Source organism: Acanthochromis polyacanthus, chromosome 6 (assembly GCF_021347895.1).
Source record: "Acanthochromis polyacanthus isolate Apoly-LR-REF ecotype Palm Island chromosome 6, KAUST_Apoly_ChrSc, whole genome shotgun sequence".
In the NCBI taxonomy this organism is placed as follows: Eukaryota; Metazoa; Chordata; class Actinopteri; family Pomacentridae; genus Acanthochromis; species Acanthochromis polyacanthus.
The window spans coordinates 38,076,381-38,094,975 of NC_067118.1; the positions used below are offsets into that span (position 1 = coordinate 38,076,381).

Below are 18,595 nucleotides of genomic sequence, written 5' to 3' on the forward strand. Positions count from 1 at the left end.
TTTTCCTTCAAGATAAGAACTCCACAAACATAATTTTTGGTCATAAATTTTATTATAAATGTACAAAAAACGCAAATCAAAACGGATACAATCACTGGGTTAGTAAGAAAACACCATACTGCAGTGAAAACATTCATCAAACCACCATTAAAGGCATCAGTGATTAATAATTAGGAGTTAATAGCAAACATTAAGATTAATCTTCCTTCACACTACAATATATATAGTTCTTATAAAGACATGTGTGTTCAAAGGTGGAACAAAACTTTAGTTATAAGTCTCTATGTTATAAGGGAGGGACTTTAAATAATAGATAAATATAGATAATTATATTAGGAACGGTGAAAACTACTGTAGGTGAGTTTTATGTGCAAAATGTGTTCCAGCCACAAAAAAAAAGGAACAAACAGAAAGTGTATGACATGTGTGAGCTTCACTTCACCTCAGATCTATCATGAAAATACTTAGAAATAAATAAAACTGGCATACCACCTTACTTAAAGTTTTAAATTAATTACAGACACCGGTACCGATGGGTCCACGTTTTCTGCATTGTGTCAACAAACAATCTCACAGAGAGTCCAAAGACTTAATAAATACAAAGTTAAATAGAAAGGAAACGACCGTTGGCTACACCTGGCTCACGATTTCTGCGTCTTCGGCCACAAACCACTGGACCGGAGTCCCGTCTGCAGCTCTCTGGAGAATCACATTACCAGAACCCTGCAGAAAAACGTCATCAGGTCAGCTTTGTGCATCTGGACATGCATAAATACAGGAACTAAAGTAGCAGATAACATAAATCATTTTTCAGTCACTTTTAGATTTGTTTGGTCCAAGAGTGTAATCAGAGTAAACTGATCGGCGGCGTCATTAAGAACATTAAAGCTGGTCTAGTTGTAATCTTTGTTGTTGCATTGTATTTACACTATCATGGTTTACTGTCAAACATTGGGCCTGTGGGCCAAAAACAGCACGCCAGAGGGTCCAATCCGGCCCGTGGGACGACTTTATAAAGTGTAAAAATTACAGAGAAGACATTAACTGCAAATTATAAATTTAAATTTAAAATATTTTCTAGACCATGACAAGTTGTTTTGATCATAAAGTATTAGATTGCTCATGGTTCTTTTGTCATTTTGTACCTGGTTCTTGTTATTTTTTGTTGTTTTTTTTTGTCTGACTTCTGTAGTTTGTCTCATGTTTTTTTGTCATTTTGTTTCTCGTTTTTGTCACTTTGTGTTTCTTTTTTGAGTAAGAACGCCCAAAATGTGATGGTTTCAGCTTCTTATGTGAAAGAATTTGCATAATTATTTTACCTTAAAATAAATGAAAATCTCTGGATTTGGACTCTTGTTTGGATGAAACAAGGACTCACTTACTTCAAGTTTAATTAATTCAGAAAAATGAATAGTCAGATTGATTGTACTACTAGTTTACAGTCCTAATATATTTAAACAATAACCCACTAAGAATGTTTGAATTACTTCTGCCTGACCTGTTGTGTGTTAGCGGCTTGTGTTTGCATCATTATCAGTACGAACCTGTTTAAAGGGAGGCATGTGAGGTGAAGTTGGACTCAGTAAACTCTGCTGTTCCCCACAGTTTGGCCTCGACTTCTGCAGCTGATTCCTTTGATGCCAGGACTTCAGCTCCTCCGACACGATCTCTCTGGGCATCAGCCTGATGCCGTGGTTCGGGTACTCCTTCAGCGAAGGGGTCCGCACCAGCCTGGTGTAAGGTGGAGGGGGCTTCAGGATGCTCCTCGGGGAAGACGCTCCCTCCTGCCACTGTCTTTGCTGAGGGCTGCGAGCCACAGGAGGGGGAGACAAGAAGCACTTCCCCAGACCCGAGTCCTGTGGAGACAGCGGGCCGCTTTCCCCTGTGCCTCTAACGTAGCCGGGGCTGCATGGAGACTGGCTGCTGAAGCTGGAGAAGCCTTTTTTCTGCGCACCAAAGTGGAGCCCATACGGCGGGGGGCAGAGCTTAGGGATCTCAGTGGGGCCGTCCCTGCCAGGAGAGCTGATGTAGGAGGTGGATGAGTGCTCCGAGCTGCTGTCCTCGGAGCTGGACTGGCAGGGGCCCAGGGGAGAGTACTCCGGAGAACGCACCATGAAGTCGGCCACGCAGCGCCGCTGGGGCAGCCGGGCTCGCCCTCGACTGTTCTCCGAGTTGAGGCGATCCATGTCGGCAGAGAGCTTTTTCTTGGGCAGTCTGAGGAGACATATCATATACAGTTATAAGATGTTGGTTGCTCTGTTAACGTGTGTGATTCTGACGTCTCTGTGTACCTGAAGGACTGGGAGTACTGGCGGCGTACGAGCAGCTCTGGAGTGGAGGGAGCGCTGGTGGAGTGGCTGTGACGCAGAGCCGAGTTCTTCACAAACTGAGTGAGAGGAATCCTGCAGCTCTCTGCAGACACCTGGGTTCCTGATGGACTACTGCACACAACAGAAACAGGAGGGATGATGAGGGACGAGTGTAGCAATGTGTGATTTTGACACCACTATAGATTTCATGTCAAACTAAACAATGTTCTGTCAAAGCAGGCTGAGAAATGCACACAAGAACATTGATGCTGACATTAATTTGGTTTGCATCCTAACAGCTACAAGAACTTTAAATCATTGTACCCAGTGTTGTGCATCTGAAAGGTTATAATCACACTTCAGTGACCCACCTGGACCTGCTGCTGCAAGCTGACTGAGGTTTTGTGGCCTTCTGGTAAGGCTGGTCCAGGCTGGACTCTTTCCAGGGAGAGTTCTGGATGGGAGAGCGCTCGTACTCCACACTGATCTGGCTTGTGGACTGAGGGGACGACTGCAGGGTCTTTGTTGACAGCTGGAGAGGGTCTGAGCAGGAAGAGCCCAACACTGGGGGTGAGAGAGGGGTGAGGGAGTCCACATCTACGGAGGGAGAGAAAGAACATCAGATTGTTTTTGTCTTCCAAAACCAGTGCAGCCTTCACTTTAACCCTCCTGTTGTCTTCATTAACAGGCACCAAAAAATATTGTTTCCTTTTCTGAAAAAAATCCAAAAATTCAGCAAAAAAATTCCATAAATTTCTGAAAATTTGCAAAACCTTCAGGAAGAAAATGCCAATAATTCACTAAAAGTTTTATTTTTAAAAATCCCCCAAATTTGGCAAGAAAATTATTGTAAATATTTTTCAAAAAATGAGTAAAAATCTTCAAAAAATCCGAAAAATATCTAAAGTGAGTCCATATATATCAATAAAATTTATATTTTCTTTTACATTTCTTTTTTTCAACAAAAAATGTTCAAAGATTTCCCAAAAATGTTGAAAATGTGGACATCAAAAGTTTCATTGTGAATATATATATATATATATTCCACATTTTCAAACTTTAAACCGGGTCAATTTTGATGCACAGGATGAAATGAGAGTTAAAAATAACTTTTTTTTCTGTAATTCTTACTCATAACTCACAATTCATTTCAGATTATCACATGTTAAGTAAAGTTGATGATAGGTTTGGTTGCCTGTTCAGAAATATATCTAATCTACAGTATTTAATTCTACTAAGAGTTTAAATCAACTACTCACCGTCATCCAGAGCCACCACATCAGAGAGGGAGCTGTCATCAGACATGCACAGATCTGCACAGAAATCAACCTCTTTAATTCCAATCAAACCCACTGTGTGCTGCACAGATTGGCCTGCAGGGGGCAGCAGCGTCACTCACCTTTGTTTTGGCCTGCTGAGGTGGTGATGCAGGGCGAGCTGCATTCGCTCTTAATCCTGTGCTGGAACACGGCCTCCTGCAGCTCCTTCACTTTCTTCTCCTCCCTCTTGCACTGCTGCAGCCGGCTCTTCTTCTGCGGTTTGCTGAGTTTATCCTCGAGGGAGAGCTTGCGGGCCGCCTCATAAATCTGCCTCTGCAGAGCCAGGTCAGTTTCTAGCGCTTGCAACTCTGAATCCTGCAATGAACAGCCTGGTGTTTAGTTTTAGCAGATGAGTCAAAGTGTTTGTCTGTTCATTTTCTTTTTCCACAAGCATTAAACACTGATGGGGGTTCATTTCTGTTGATATTGGGCCCAACACTAACTATGATGTAACTTCTTCACAAATGTCTCTGGTGATTTGCACCACAAAGGCCCCAATATGGCATACACTGTAAGAACTGAAGTTTAATATGTTTGATATTTAATTAGACATATTATACTGGTTGGTGTTTGCAAAATGGACTGGGGGAATGTGTTTTGGGAGTGTTCAGTTACAGAATAATAGATTTTAATGTCTAACTTATCTTCTGTCCTGCCTGGAAACAATGGTAACTTAAAAAAACTCACAATTTACCATCAACAAAAACCATTGGAGGCTTCAGTGAAGCAAACATGCCTACCTTTAGTGTAATTTTCCCTACATGGCGTAACTATTGAATTGTTAAAATGAACACAAATTCTGGCGTTTATTTTTAGCTGATGACTCAAAGTTGTTGTTTTCTGTTCACTTTCTTTTCCCACAAGCAGTAAACACTGATGGGGGTTCGTACCTGCTGGTCCAGATGGATCAGACCTTCATCCAGCTTGAATGAAGCTCCGATCCTCCTCCGAACCCGAGGTGGCTTCTCATCTGGCATCAGAGGATAGTCTGAAGGCAGTGTGCCGGTCAGCTCCTGTGAAGACAAAATAAATGTGTTGATTACAAGAGAAAAAAAAAAGCTAAACTGGGACCATTTTACACAGGATGCAGCCTGAATCATTCATTCAGAGCTTTAACAATGTTCATCAAACAGCAGGTGTCTTTTATTTTATATACTGATCATCATCCAGGAGCTACTTACAGCCTCCCTGATGCAGAGTTTCCGGAGCTCCAGCAGGCAGAGCTCCAGCCGTTCCTCCAGTGACTGGTGTTTCAGCTTCAGGGCTCTGGTGTGGGTGGTCAGATCCTTCACTGGAGACGTGGGGCTGTCTGGACCTGCAGGTAATCCCCACAACATCAGACTTTCTTTGTCACGACCAGTCATAAAAATACTCTCTATGTACATTTTCTACTATAAATAGCAAAAAAATGTTACATAAGACTGAAGCGATGTCGTATTTTACTGCCTGTGTCCTGTGGTGCAACACTGGATGTCTGTTGGAAGTGGAATAGGTCAATGTGTCTTGTTCTGCATGTGTTCTTTTTACAGAGAGTACATTGTGAAGCTTTAAATAATATGCATGCGTTATAAGTTTAGTAAAATAAACTTTTTCCATCTTCAGTATTTTGAGATTTGTACAATAGTCCCAGAAAACATTAGCCTAGCCGCGCTAGACCCAGGTCTGAAGACACAAGGGTCTAGGAACTCTCGACAGGGAGGGAGGCGGGCTAAAAGGTTGTCTTTCAAATCACTCTGCAGCAATTGGGTAGGTATACAACCAATCAGCGCAACGCCTTCTGACTCTACACTTCATGGTGATTGGTCCGGCCAGTTTTAGGAGCATCCAACCTCGAGGCTTACCGAGGGTAACGAGACCCACCCTGGCAGAGAATTAAATTTGTTGCCGTAGGTTGTCTAGCACGGCTAGGCTAAGAAAACATATCATTATTGCTCTACATGTAGGCTCATGAATAACAACAAATTCTACTGCACATATATCAAACATATACAAACATTTATACATACACAGTTCTGCACTTAAATATTTAAAGTTTTGTTTACATTTCGTACTGTGCTGCATTATACAAAGGCATACAGTTTGCAAAAATAAAATAAAATTAAATGGTCATTGCTTTTCAAGGAATATTAATCATTTAGATTAATCAATTAATTTCTAAAATAGTCTATAGAAAAATAATCGTTAATGGTAGTGCTAGTTCTGTTGTATGTTTATGAAAAAAAAACTATTGCTGTGCTTGATGTATTTTTATGTAATTCCTTTTTTTTAAAACTCAAACATTAATGCCGGGATCTGACTCAAAATCAAGCGCAGGTTATGTTATACTTACTACTCTTATTGTGCACAACTAATCTGAACATGAAGTATGTAGAAGTCTGATGCTGCACTGATAATCCATTCGATATTCTTTAGTTTTGTCCTCACCAGAGTGTAAGATGATCCCGCTGTCCGTGTCACTGATCTCCTCTTTACTCTCGATGGCCGTCATCTTGACTATCTGCTCTTGAGTTTCTGTAAATACCTGCAGTAAAAAGCAAAGTTTATTCAGATTAGTGAAAGTAGAGAGCTCACTTTGGAGAACCTACATCTCCTGTTGTTTTCTGACCACATGGCTTCATTCATTCTCACTCTGCTGCTTCACTTAACAAAAGTGAATGACTGGCGGGTGTTCTTTTTACACACTTATCCATGCAGCTCTCCTCCTCCCGCCTCCTCCCTCTCCCTCCCATGCTCCATCACAAAGGAGGCAGACCCCCACGGTTGACTCGGCACATGTGCGGGGGTTAATCTGAATCACGGTGCCATGGCGACGGGGCACGGCGCGGCTGGCGTGGGGAGTGTGTCGCCATGAGGCGTGTCAGAGGGCGTTTAAAGGGCCCGGACCCCGAAAAAGAAAGCAGATGGCAGCGGGAATTACCCCACTCGTGGACTGCACCTGTTCCCCCCCGTGCTCCCCTCCCTCAGCTCCCATTCAACCAGTGTCCAGAAAACCCTCTGGGGGCTTTGAAGTGGAAGAATGTCTCAATGCTGGGCTTGTCCACGCAGCATCAGATCACAAGGTCCCCGCTGACTGCTGTGCAACGCTGCCCCGTTTCACCAACACACTTTCACACACAGGCGAGCAGAATTCATGTTTACGGCCCTGCTCTGCTTCATTATTGCTCTTCGGCAAACATGTGGCCGATAGTAAACAAAACCGAGCCGCAGAGTGGAATGACAGCAAGAAGAGAAAGAAACAAAGAGGGCAACAAATTGGAGATATCATTAACTCTTGTGTCGTCCTGTGGGTCAAAATTGACCCGTTTTAAAGTTTAAAAATGTGTAAAAAAATATTTTTTCACAGTGAAACTTCTGATGTCCACATTTTCAACTTTTTTGAGAAATCTTTGAACATTTTTTGGTGGAAAAGAAGAAATGTTAAAAATGTTTCTTTAAGAACATTCACAAAAAATCAACCAAAATCCAGAGAAATTCGCTGGATTTTGGTTGATTTTTTGTGAATGTTCTTAAAGAAGATATCAGAAGTTTTACTGATATATATGTATCCACTTTAGATATTTTTTAGGATTTTTTTGAAGATTTTTACTCATTTTTTAAAAATCAACAAGAATTTTCTTGCCAAATTTGGGGGATTTTTTTAAAAATAAAACTTTTAAGCGAAACTTTTAAGGAATTATTGGGATTTTCTTCCAGAAAGTTTTGCGAATTTTCAGAGATTTGGGGAATTTTTTCGCTGAATTTTTGGATTTTTTTCAGAAAAGGAAACAATATTGTTCTGTGCCCGTAAATGAAGACAACAGGAGGGTTAAGAGACGAGAAATTAGGCCAGGAGTCTACATGTGGCTGTTCTGGAGAAATCAGCTCAGCCTTCCAGAAAATAATGCCTTTATTTGTTAGTTTTTAGGTCAGTCTATTTATATATTATCTCACATGTTTGCCCTAACTATAGACTCTGACTTATAAGGCCAGAAAAATCACAAGAGGCAACGGCGCTAACACGATTAAAGCATATCTTTAGCTTCACTTCCGTCAATGCCACTTTTTCATAAAAACACAGATCATAAACTTGATGACTCTTGGAGCAGCTGCTGTATTAATTTCCTGCAAATAAACTCACATGTTCAGTAAATAAGATGTTATTAATAAAGGCTAACTCTGGGAAGTAAGATGACACGGAAATGGGCAGCACATGAAAAAATGTGTTGATAAGGCTTCTGTGTTTAATCCTCAGCTCCTGTCTCAGCTGCTGTGTTTGGAGATTGGTATCGGGCCTTTTCCTGTAGGGACGAGGAAGACACAGAGCCCTGACAGGATATTATTGTGTATCCAACGGGTCTCACCCATTCACCGCAGCAACTCATGTGAACTGACAAAGCTATGAGCAGAAATCAGCACAATGAGGCACGGCGAAGCAGCTCGAGTCAGTGAAACAACACGGCAACAAAAGGCTCTGTATCCACCGACCGGCCTCAATAATCTGCTGCGGGTGCAATATCTGCTGACAACTCGGGCTCGAGCAGCGTTGTCGGGCCAACGCCGAGACGAGGCTGCAGAGAGAGAGCTGCAGAAAGGAACAGTGCTGACTTTTCAGTGTTTTTCGGGGTCGAGGCCTCTCAGACACATGGCTCCACGCTGCAGCGATCTAAAACTAAAGACGTCGACACAAACCCGGCCTGGTAATCAGAGACAGGCAGAGTAATGTGGGATTTACCCACTTACACCCCATAACTGTCTGAAGACTTTCACAAGAGTCTGTGGTCGGAGGTCTAGGCTGAGTGGGTGGGTGGGTTGAGCTGGGGCAAAACTCTTACTTGAAGTTGCAGCTTGTTGCCAAAACGCTGATGAGGTTTGTCATGTGTTTCATAAGAAGTCGTGGGAGTGGAGAAAAACATGACCTTTCATGAGCGAGCGTATGAGGAGTAGCTGTCCATTTCCTGAAGGGACGACTGCTGATAGCACAGTCTCCACTGCAGACTTGACTGATGTAGTCAAAACATGTTAATTGAGGGGAGTGTGTGATGACTGCTAATGATGACCACCTAGAAACGTGCTGGAGGTGACCGTCCCACCCGTCCTCGCCGCTCACCGGACCGTGTCGGCGTAACATCTGCGGAAGTTGATGTTTATGGCAAGAGATCACAATGAGGATTTACTGTCTCCCAGACTTCCCCCACCACCCTTTCCCATGAGCCTTTGGAGCTGCGTACTCCTGGATTGCAGCCACCACCACCGCCGTGCTCATTACCACTGTGGTCGGCCCTGGAATTACCGACAGGGACCAGCCTCGGCGGGGAAACAGCGAGGGTTGCCTGAAACCAGACCGAGGCCTGTTCGAACCCTGTAATTAAGATTCTCCTCTGAATGCTGATACTATGGAAGAAACCAAATGACTTTACAGTATGCCTTATTTCAGAGTCTGATGGGAAGCCAGAATCCATTCAGCAAAACGGATCCACTCTGTACACAGCATGGGCCGCTGGAAGAAAAACGCATCAATGTGGGGGAGCGGCAGGAGAAAATAAAAAAGAAAGGGTAGTATTGCAAAGCACGTCACTGGACTGGAGTGAGATCTTAAGAAGCAGTGCTGAGCTTGGAAACTCCACAGACAGCAGCATAAAGCAGGACAGGAGGCTACGTTAGCATAAAGTTCAAAAGCCATAGCGAGCAGTCAGCCCCTTTAAGCCTCCTGTTGTCTTCATTTACGGGCACCAAAAAATACTGTTTCCTTGTCTGAAAAATATCCAAAAATTTAGCAAAAAAAATCCTCAAATGTCTGAAAATTTGCAAAATCTTCGGGAAGACAAATCCAATAATTCCTTAAAAGTTTTATTTTTAAAAAACACCCAAATGTGGCAAGAAAATTCTTCTAAATATTATCAAAAAATGAGTAAAAATCTTCCAAAAAAATACCCAAAAATATCTACACATATATCAGTAAAATGTCTAGTATTTTCTTAAAGAACATTCACAAAAAAATCAACCAAAATCCAGCGAAATTCGCTGGATTTTGGTTGATTTTTTTGTGAATGTTCTTAAGAAATATTTTTAACATTTCTTTTTTTCCACCAAAAAATATTCAAAGATTTCCCAAAAATGTTGAAAATGTGGACATCAGAAGTTTTCACTGTGAAAATATTTTTTTTCCACATTTTTAAACTTTAAACTGTGTCAATTTTGACCCGCAGGACAACACGAGGGTAAAAAGCCAACATTCATTCAGATTTACACAGAAAGGTAAAGCAGGGGGCTTAGTTTTCCAACAAAGCCAATGCAGGAGTAATAAGCACCATGCCGGCCTGCTTGAATCCACTGGAGGCCATATGCTGGCCAGACACAGCAGCTCAGTTACAGCCCAGTGACAGCATAAACACAGAGGGCAAGAAGAGATGCTCCATTGTTCTCCAGAGGCTGAGGGGCTGACCGGGGATCACGACACCTCGTCCCTCTGAGTCATCATTTCTGAGGCATCTGAATGGACACCGGTGGTCAGCTCGGGCCATTTGGCAGGTTACAGCTTTTCACCCTCAAGTGCCCACCGTTCACAAAGGAAGCGCAGGACTGCAGGGGCAAGACAACACAGAGGTGTTGTCTTCGGCACCGCAGTAACACTTCGCGTCTGTCAACACGTGGGCTGCAGGAGACGATGTTTATTCTGCCGCTGTGGACACAAACAGTCCTACAGTGTGGTTTTGACTGAGAGAGCAACAGAGCAAATGATTAAACTGTATTTAGGCGGAATGCTCTGTACCGCCACGGATGTTGTTTACTCATTATTCGCAATTACTGCCATCTCATTTTGTTGTTAAATAGACAAATAAAGCGGTCAAAATTACATACACACATTCTGCCAGCATGGTCTCTATCACACTGAATTACACTGCATATATATGTATAACATGTAAAAAGCATTTTAATGCTATAGTTGCCCAATATGGATCCACATTTAACTACTTTTTTTATTTCATTTCATGCCTTGCGTGTAACATTTTGATCTAGGGAAGCAAAATGACAGCATTTCCATCTTAACTAAGGTGGAGTAAAAGTAGAAAAGAGCAAAAAAGGGGGGAAAATAAACTGCAAACACCTCATGATTGCAGTTAAGTGCAGAACCCGAGTGAGCATTTATCACAATGACATGTCTCTTTTAGGTGTTTTGATATTTAACGATTATACACGATTAAATTAGCCTATTATGCTGGAATAAACTGACGTCAGCTTGAGATTCTGCAGTTAAGGGGAAAGTTAAGGTCCTTACGTTGCATTGTAGAGAAAAAAAAAACCCTTTTTACAGTCTGGTCATTCTGGATAAGATTGTTCTACAGAGGCTAAAGAGTCTTTAAGACACAGTTTCAGTTTTGTGGAGCTTTTGCTGTATTTGTGTAAATGCAAAATAGCAGATCTCACTGCTTTTTTTTGCATGTAAATGCCATTAGACCAGGTCCAGATCAAAACACACAATGTGGACTAAAAGCAGTGTTTTGAAGACTCTTTAGCTTCTCTGTCTTAATGTAATTGAGGTCTGACCAATCTATACAAAGTGGGTATTGATTTGATGCAAAAAGCAGTGGAAGCTCTCTTCTTTTTTTTGCATTTTCACAAATAGAAATAAGGTTTAACAAATCAGTGTTTTAAAGACTCTTTAGCTTCTCTGTCATCATTTTAAAAAGATTTGACCAGCATACAGTATATACAACACATTTTGCTCTGGACCTGTGGTTTGCATGCAAAAAAGAGGTGAAATTATATATTCTGGCAATTTCTACGAATAGAATAAATGTTTTAACAAATCAGAAGCTGTGTTCAAAAGACTCTTTAGCTTCTCTGTCATCATCTAAAAAAGATTTGACCAGTTTATAGAGTAGATTTTGATCTGCATCTGGTCTGATGTGATCTGCATGCAAAAAAGCAATGAAATCTCCCCTGTTGGCACTTTCTGTTAAATTAAAACTTGCAAGTGGATTTCATAAAGTATTATACAGGGTCTTACGCAGTTTGGCATCTTTACAATGAACAAAGAGAGAGAATATGTTAAGTCAGAGTGATTAAAATTTCCCCTTAATGTTTCCCTTAATTACAGAAGCAAAGTTCAGCTTCAGTTTAGCTAACTGCTCTGTAACATTTCGCTAAAGTTGAATTGGATTCAGTCCTGCCCTGACTGTGTACTAACGTCGCTGCTTCTTTTCTGTCTGTTATATTATGTTCTTAACCCACAGAAACTGGTTTGTACTGACCTTATAGCGGACTCAGCTCCTCTACAGCATCTTCTCCGAGGCAGCAGTTCAGACTTTCTCCGCTCAGATGTGAAAGCAGCGCTTTGGACATCTGTTGAGGAGCGGCGCCACTTTCTCCACACAGGGGGAGGAGCTTTGGTGATTTTTGCTGAAATATTTATTTACAAACGAATTCTCTTTTCTAGTTTTAATTCTGTGTACTTAATAGTGTATTCATATTGCGTATTAGATTAAAATATATATTTTTTGACTTTACCGGAAAAGGTATTTTTTGTGCCGGTGATCCCCCCTGGACCCTGTTAAAATGGTTTGTCCCGACGCTGCTGAGTTTCCAGACACGCTCTGCTTATTGACACAGCACGCGACTCACTGAGGGGCTTTAAATTGAAAAGGGGGCACAAAAGAAGAATAGCTGGAGGCAGAGACAAGTTTTACTTTAAAAAAAAGAAAACACAGGACAGCTGGCAAGTAAGTGTTAGTGGACACTCACCTCCTTCCACCGCCATGATGTTAGAGAAAACTGTGGCCAAAGATAGGATGAGTGGGCCAAAGTAGTCATTCAATTAAAACATAATTAAATTATAAAGAAAATGAAATTTTGAGTGCATGTTAGTTCACATTGGAAGACCTTTTTCTATAAATGGCTGTATTTGACCTGTTTTGTGCAGAGTTTTCTGATTTTTCTCATTATTTTAGTTTATTTAACACTATTTTTAGTACAGGAATGAAAATTAAGCACTATATCTTTTAGAATGTGCAATGTTTAGCCATTTTATTCAATCCTACACTTAAACTACACTTCATTTATTTGACAGCTATAGCTACTAATACTCAGATTTTATATACATATAAAAAAGTGATGAGCTTATAAAAGCATTCAACCTGTGCTACAGTGCGTAAAATATTGTGATAAAATCACCATTAACAATAATCCAATTATATTATATTACTTCCACACATAAATTATAGCTTTTGGGGTTACAGTATATGCAATATGTCTGAATATTTCCACATTCTGAATAATTCTGTCATCTTGCAGCCATTTGTGTACAACACGCTGCCAAAACAACTTAATTGTAATTCCAAAACAACAAACAAGCTACTTTTATTTTCCCTTCAGCCGGTGGCTTCCGTGACTTTCCCAAATGTCTCCAGTCCCCTTTACCAGACCCTTGGGTATTCCCGAGCCTGTATAACCTGAAAAGCCTCCTCCAGATGGCCTGTGCTTTCTCCTCTCGTCCCGTGATGGAATGAAAAGATCAGCTAATTAAACAAAGTCCCATATCCATGTGAAAGAGCCGTGAGAGTCCTCAGGGGGAAGAGCAGCATGCAAATCAACCCCACAATGCTTTGAATTGTGTCCAGCGCACCGACACACCACTGCAAACCATAAAGCCTTTATTTCCACATGCACACAAGCGCACTGAAAATCAAGACTCTTGACAGAAACACATAAACAAACATGTACATTTGTAATGCCGGGGGATTTTTTATTGATACAAAACAGTTCTGTTGAGAAATGTTTCTGTAAAGAATTAGGCTGAACTGATGTGGCCCCTTCTTGAAATAAACAGTTTTTGCTCCTTTAATGCAGGCAGAAGCATAGGATACTGATTTGAAACATTAAATAGTATAATGACTATAAAAACATTTTTTAAAAAAAACATCCATCCTCAGAATACAGGTAACTTTCTCTTAACCAATAGTATAATTCTGAATAAAAAACGAACACTTTCCTTACCACCTCAGAAACGGATTTAAGAAATGATTCCTAAACATGGATTATGTATCAGCTTTGTATGCATGACTCCTTCAAGTCTGATGTTTAAAAATGTCATTTAAAGTCCACTAAGAAACATGAAATGTGTGTTTTTTTAATGTACAGCTCAGCAGACAGTGAACATACAGATTCAGGGCCACTTTGGTGAGAAGCTCCAGCGTCTGATGGAGCTTTTGGGCCTCACTGTTCGAACGTTTGCGTTCTCCTCAGGTTGTCCTTCACACGGACGAACTCTGGGATCTTCTGCTCGTTCTCCCGCTGCCTGATCTCCTCCTGCTCGTACTGGAAAATACACATCAGGTAATCAACTTTAAGCCAATCAGTGACACCCACAGTTTACTCTAGCAACATTTCCATTTCTGAGTTTTATAAAGAGTGACTCTAAATGTTGTTTATGGATGTTTATCTGACCTTTTAAGAACTAGGGTGGATAAAATCTTGACGATAAGTGGCCATAAACATGGGTGTAAACAGTTCTGGTCCTTGGTATCTTTTTATTTACCTGAACTTGTTTGTGTTTTATTGATATTTTATGTCAGGGCAGGTTCTTGATGATGTTATACTGTGGTGCAAAGAAGCTTTCCTTCACCGAGTTTCCGGTTGACAGGACACTGACGAAGTTCTTCTGCTACCTTTATTCAGTCAATGATTTCGTTTTCTATAACATGCTGGTATGGAAATCTTGGCAACAAAGACAAGAACTCCCTCAGGAGGATAGTAAAAGTAGTCTCTAAAGTAGCTAGGGTGTGTTTGAACAGTCTTGAAGACATTTTTAATACACAAGTTTAAAGGAAAGCTGAGTCTATTCTTCATCCTCTTAATCAGGAATATAAGTCGCTCCTCTCCAATCTTCGTCTGGCAGGACTCCAGGCCACAAAAGCACGTACAAGTTCTCCTCTGTGCCTATTTCTTTCCAAGCTATAAACACTGAGAAGAGGGTGTTTTGAGGCTGTACTTTATTACTTACTGTGCTGCTCTTCATCCTGTTTTTATTTACTTTATTATGTCTTGCTGCTCCTGACTAAGCAACTGTTTGCGCTAAACTACACCTGAGACAAAACTAAATGACCAATATTGCTGCTAATGTCCCTGTCTATCTTATGTTTCATGTGATATTTTATTGTTTTTATTAATTTATTTTGTTCTGTACATTTCTTCTTATTTGTTTTTGTTGTCTGTTTATTGTGAACACTTGTAAAACTGCCACATAACAAACCCCCCTTCAAGGGACAAATAATAAAGTTGTGATGTGTTGAATTCTGTGTTGAATCTGACCTCTTGGAGCTTCTGCTGCCTCTTGCGGAGCTCCGTCTCCAGGTCTGAGGGCCGTCGTCGTGCCATCTCCTCCTCCTTGTGTAGCTCCAGTCTGCGCTGCTCCAACACTCGCTTCAGCTCCGGTTTCTCCTCCAGCAGCAAACCGCTGTACAGCCAGAGCAAGAGTTAGACAAACACAGACCGCCTGACCTGCTCTGTTTCAGTCGTTGATGACATTAGGACCACACAGTGGAGATGTTTTCAGTGTTTGACCTCCTGACCGTTTATGGCTGAGCAGCAGCTCACGGTGAAGGTTCTGGTAACTCGGCGTCTCTGCTGAGGTTCCATTTAGTTTCTTGGGATGAGCGACTTCATCACTGCTGCAGTCTGTTGTAGAGCGACAGGACAGAGGCAGAAGGCTCACACAAATGCTGATATGAGGGTTTAACTCCTCAGATCTGATGAATTACCACTAAAATACCCAAATCAGTATTTTAAAATGTTTAGATAAAATGTTTGATTCTACACAGCCATAAACCACTAAATGATAACTGAGTATTTGTAATTTTGATGGTCTGTGTCTCCGAAATGTTGAATGGAAATATTCAAAAATGGAAAAACAACGATGATTTCATAGACATTTAAGATAGTAACATATCTTTCAGCAATACAGAAATAGTATGTAAGCACCTTTGTTTTCATTTTGTCCTTAATTCAATCAAACTATTTCTAATCTAATAATCAGATATTCAACTGATAGAACAATGTATCATTATATAGACTCTATGACCTTTGTAGTTGCTCAAATAGATAAATATTTGATTAGAAACATTTCAGTGTTCATCTATCAATCAACTGCACATGTGCTTATTTACACTTTAGAATGTGTTTCAATTTTGTTCAGCATTTGTGTTTTGGACTTTTGACTACATTATTAACTCACAGTGGAAGATTTTTTTGAGCTGCTTGTGCAGAGTAGATTTACTTCTGCTGGAGGAGGATTTGGCATAGTATTGATGTTTTTTCCTTTCTGGCCACTCTATTTTTACACTTTTCGTCCAGTGATGAAAATGTGCTAATGCATCTGTTTAAAGACTGCAAATTTCATTTGCTTGTGCATGTTTTCTTGTAGTTTTTATTTAAATTTTATGCAATGTTATACTTCTACTCCACCCCATTTGTTTGATAGAGAACTATTCTAATATATATTCTAATATTCAGATTCTCTATATTAAAATGTATTTGTTTTAACATACCTTTTTTGGGATGTCCATATCCCGGTTTCTGTGAAATTTGACAGGTAAAAAGAAGAAGATACAGCCTGTTAGCATTCTCACAAGTAAATTGTTTCACAGCCAAACATGTTAATGTTGATGCACCAAGACTGGTTTGTCAAAACATCTTCATTTTGTCTCCTGACTGCACAGAGCGTATAATTAGATAAAGTCGATAAAAGAAGATCGTGCCTGCTGTGCTGCTTAAGCAGGTGAGCTGTGTTTACAAAGGTGATGTAACAGTTCGGTCAGAGAGACTGTAATGTTGGACCACCCCAATTATGAAAAGCATTAATGTAGTTCTGCTGGAAATAACAATGAAATGTCTGAATCCATTTCACTCATAACAAAATGGGATGAAACTTGGCTTCACGTGCCTGTAACACAACCTGTGCCACACCCACTGAAACCAGATATCGAGCAGAGAAGGATCACATTAAACAGGAGCAGATGGTAGATGTTGTTTTGACTCATCTGAGCAGCCTGTGGCAGACAAACCAGCTTATAAGAGCCAGTTTCTGTCATAAACTGTCCTTCAGCTTTGATCCTCAACCTCTGTGTTTGGGATTGTGCTTTTTTGTTCCTGTCGTGGACGTTAAACCTCCAGATCCTGCCCCCCCCCTCGGGCCCCTGCAGGGAGGCTGAGCTGGAAATAACTTGGCAGGTGTCTGACCTGATGGAAGCCATTGTTCCTGTGAAGTCCTGCAGGACGGAGATGGATTACAGCAAAATCACTCCGCTTGATTTCAGAACTCCTCGACTCTGCTAGCATAGAGGCTCTGAAATGTATTCTCACAATGTGACACCCTCATAGAGATAACAGGCAACACAGTGTTAAATACATTGGATTTAAGTGTCTGATCCAAGTGTTCTTTTTGGCTTCATTGGTCAATGTGTAATTGCTGTTAGATGAATAACTTGTGCCTCCAAAATACTATATTTAAATCAGAAAGTTCAAGACCTCAGCCTTGTTTTTATTTCTAGCAGGAATTATCCTCGTCCTCCGTTGACCTTCTTATGCAGTTATTTTCAGTATGTTAAAACAGTGTTTTCACAGTACAGTAGTGCTATTTCATAGGTGTGTATGCAACATTTGTCTTAAGTAATCTGGGTTATTCAAAAATCAGGAGAGCAAAATGAAATATAGACAATAAATTATGTGTTTAACAACCTTAAATAACCTTACAATCTGAAATGAGAGCACATATATTACTAGCTGAAGCAATTTCATATGGCAGACTACAAAGGACTAAAAATGATCTGATTCAATTATCTCTATTTGGCAGGCATTTTTATCTTTAGTCATAGTGTAAGTAATATGAAAAAGTCTCTATACAGACATCAAAACAAATCTGACTGTAAACTAACTGATGCTACTCTTACAGCCTGACCAAAAGCCAACTAAACTTCTGACAGATGGCCTCCAGTCTAGACTCTGACCTGCTCCTCATCGGACAGCAGTAATGATATAGGAAAGCAACCAGCAAAAACTCACTTTCTTCGCAGACGACCCCTCCATGGCAGGATGGTGGAGGTCCGCTGTATCTGTCCAGACACAGTTTCCCTGTTTTAGTCCATCATTTACAGAATCACACGTCCTCACTCAGCCTATCTGTTGTCTGTTTCTTTGCTGCGTCCGAGGCCAACATGTTGTTGTTGACGAGGGATCCACAGGCTCAATGTGCCGCCAAACAGTGGTCAATAGTGGTAGTAGACACCCAAATCTTATTACGCCATTCAAGATTAACTCACAACCCCCACGGGGCACAGGACACTGGATTAGTTAATCACCGCCGACACAAATACAGCTTAAAGCCAAGCTAGCACGGCACTATCGCCATGAAGCCCATCAATACTAACAGAAGCTCCAGCAACAAAGACTTTCATGCAAACCCACACTGCTAACAGTGTGAAGCAGCCAGAGTTCTCACTCTAAGTTCATTAGCTCTACCAGCTCAGGGGTTCACAGTACACTTAGAACAGGTAGTTGAGGTATATGGTTTTGTGTTTTGCTACCATTCTAACTCATTACGAATTCTTAGCACAAAGATGGAGGTAGTCTGTGAATAATCAACATTTGTTTTTGTTTTTTTAAAACAGGACTTCTCAAAGGTCACACTACCTTTGTAACTTGGTTTCTGAGCAACACCTCACTTAAGCTCACAGTGACAAGACCCTCATTGTTTGTTAGTCTGAAATGACAATAGAGGTAAAAACCCTACAACGTATGGATGATGTCCAGCTGAGGTTAATTTGGAGCCCCATTTCCTGATTCGGCCTTCAAAACAACTAAATAGCTATAAAAACAAAAAGGCAACAAAGACTATCAGCATACAAGAACCCTGATGATTAAAAATCTGAGATAAAATGAAAATGATATATATATGAATAATACATACATACAACACACTATATGCATACATGTGTT

At 40.7% G+C, this 18,595-nt stretch overlaps 2 protein-coding genes and 2 long non-coding RNA genes across 4 annotated transcripts; 2 read left to right on the plus strand and 2 right to left on the minus strand.

Annotated features, from left to right (window-relative positions):
- Window positions 1-30: 30 nt before the first annotated feature.
- On the minus strand, window positions 31-11,943 carry inavaa (innate immunity activator a). Its single transcript, XM_022203535.2, has 10 exons — window positions 11,860-11,943; window positions 6,053-6,149; window positions 4,810-4,943; window positions 4,519-4,641; window positions 3,709-3,943; window positions 3,569-3,622; window positions 2,681-2,906; window positions 2,292-2,441; window positions 1,545-2,214; window positions 31-723 (listed from the first exon to the last, which is right to left on the minus strand). Exons 2-10 carry the CDS (start codon window positions 6,114-6,116, stop codon window positions 631-633), a joined length of 1,749 nt encoding a protein of 582 aa, XP_022059227.1. The 5' UTR covers window positions 6,117-6,149; window positions 11,860-11,943; the 3' UTR covers window positions 31-630.
- Window positions 3,791-4,711, plus strand: LOC127534556 (uncharacterized). The gene is made up of 2 exons (XR_007942711.1): window positions 3,791-3,913; window positions 4,496-4,711. It is a non-coding gene; the product is annotated as an uncharacterized LOC127534556 (long non-coding RNA).
- Window positions 4,833-14,890, plus strand: LOC127534555 (uncharacterized). The gene is made up of 3 exons (XR_007942710.1): window positions 4,833-4,949; window positions 11,842-11,997; window positions 13,850-14,890. It is a non-coding gene; the product is annotated as an uncharacterized LOC127534555 (long non-coding RNA).
- zgc:195245 (uncharacterized protein LOC565483 homolog) lies at window positions 13,241-17,841 on the minus strand. Its single transcript, XM_051950032.1, has 5 exons — window positions 17,663-17,841; window positions 16,150-16,177; window positions 15,175-15,280; window positions 14,915-15,059; window positions 13,241-13,921 (listed from the first exon to the last, which is right to left on the minus strand). The coding sequence occupies exons 1-5, from the start codon at window positions 17,684-17,686 to the stop codon at window positions 13,820-13,822; spliced, it is 405 nt and encodes a 134-aa protein (XP_051805992.1). The 5' UTR covers window positions 17,687-17,841; the 3' UTR covers window positions 13,241-13,819.
- Window positions 17,842-18,595: the final 754 nt, after the last annotated feature.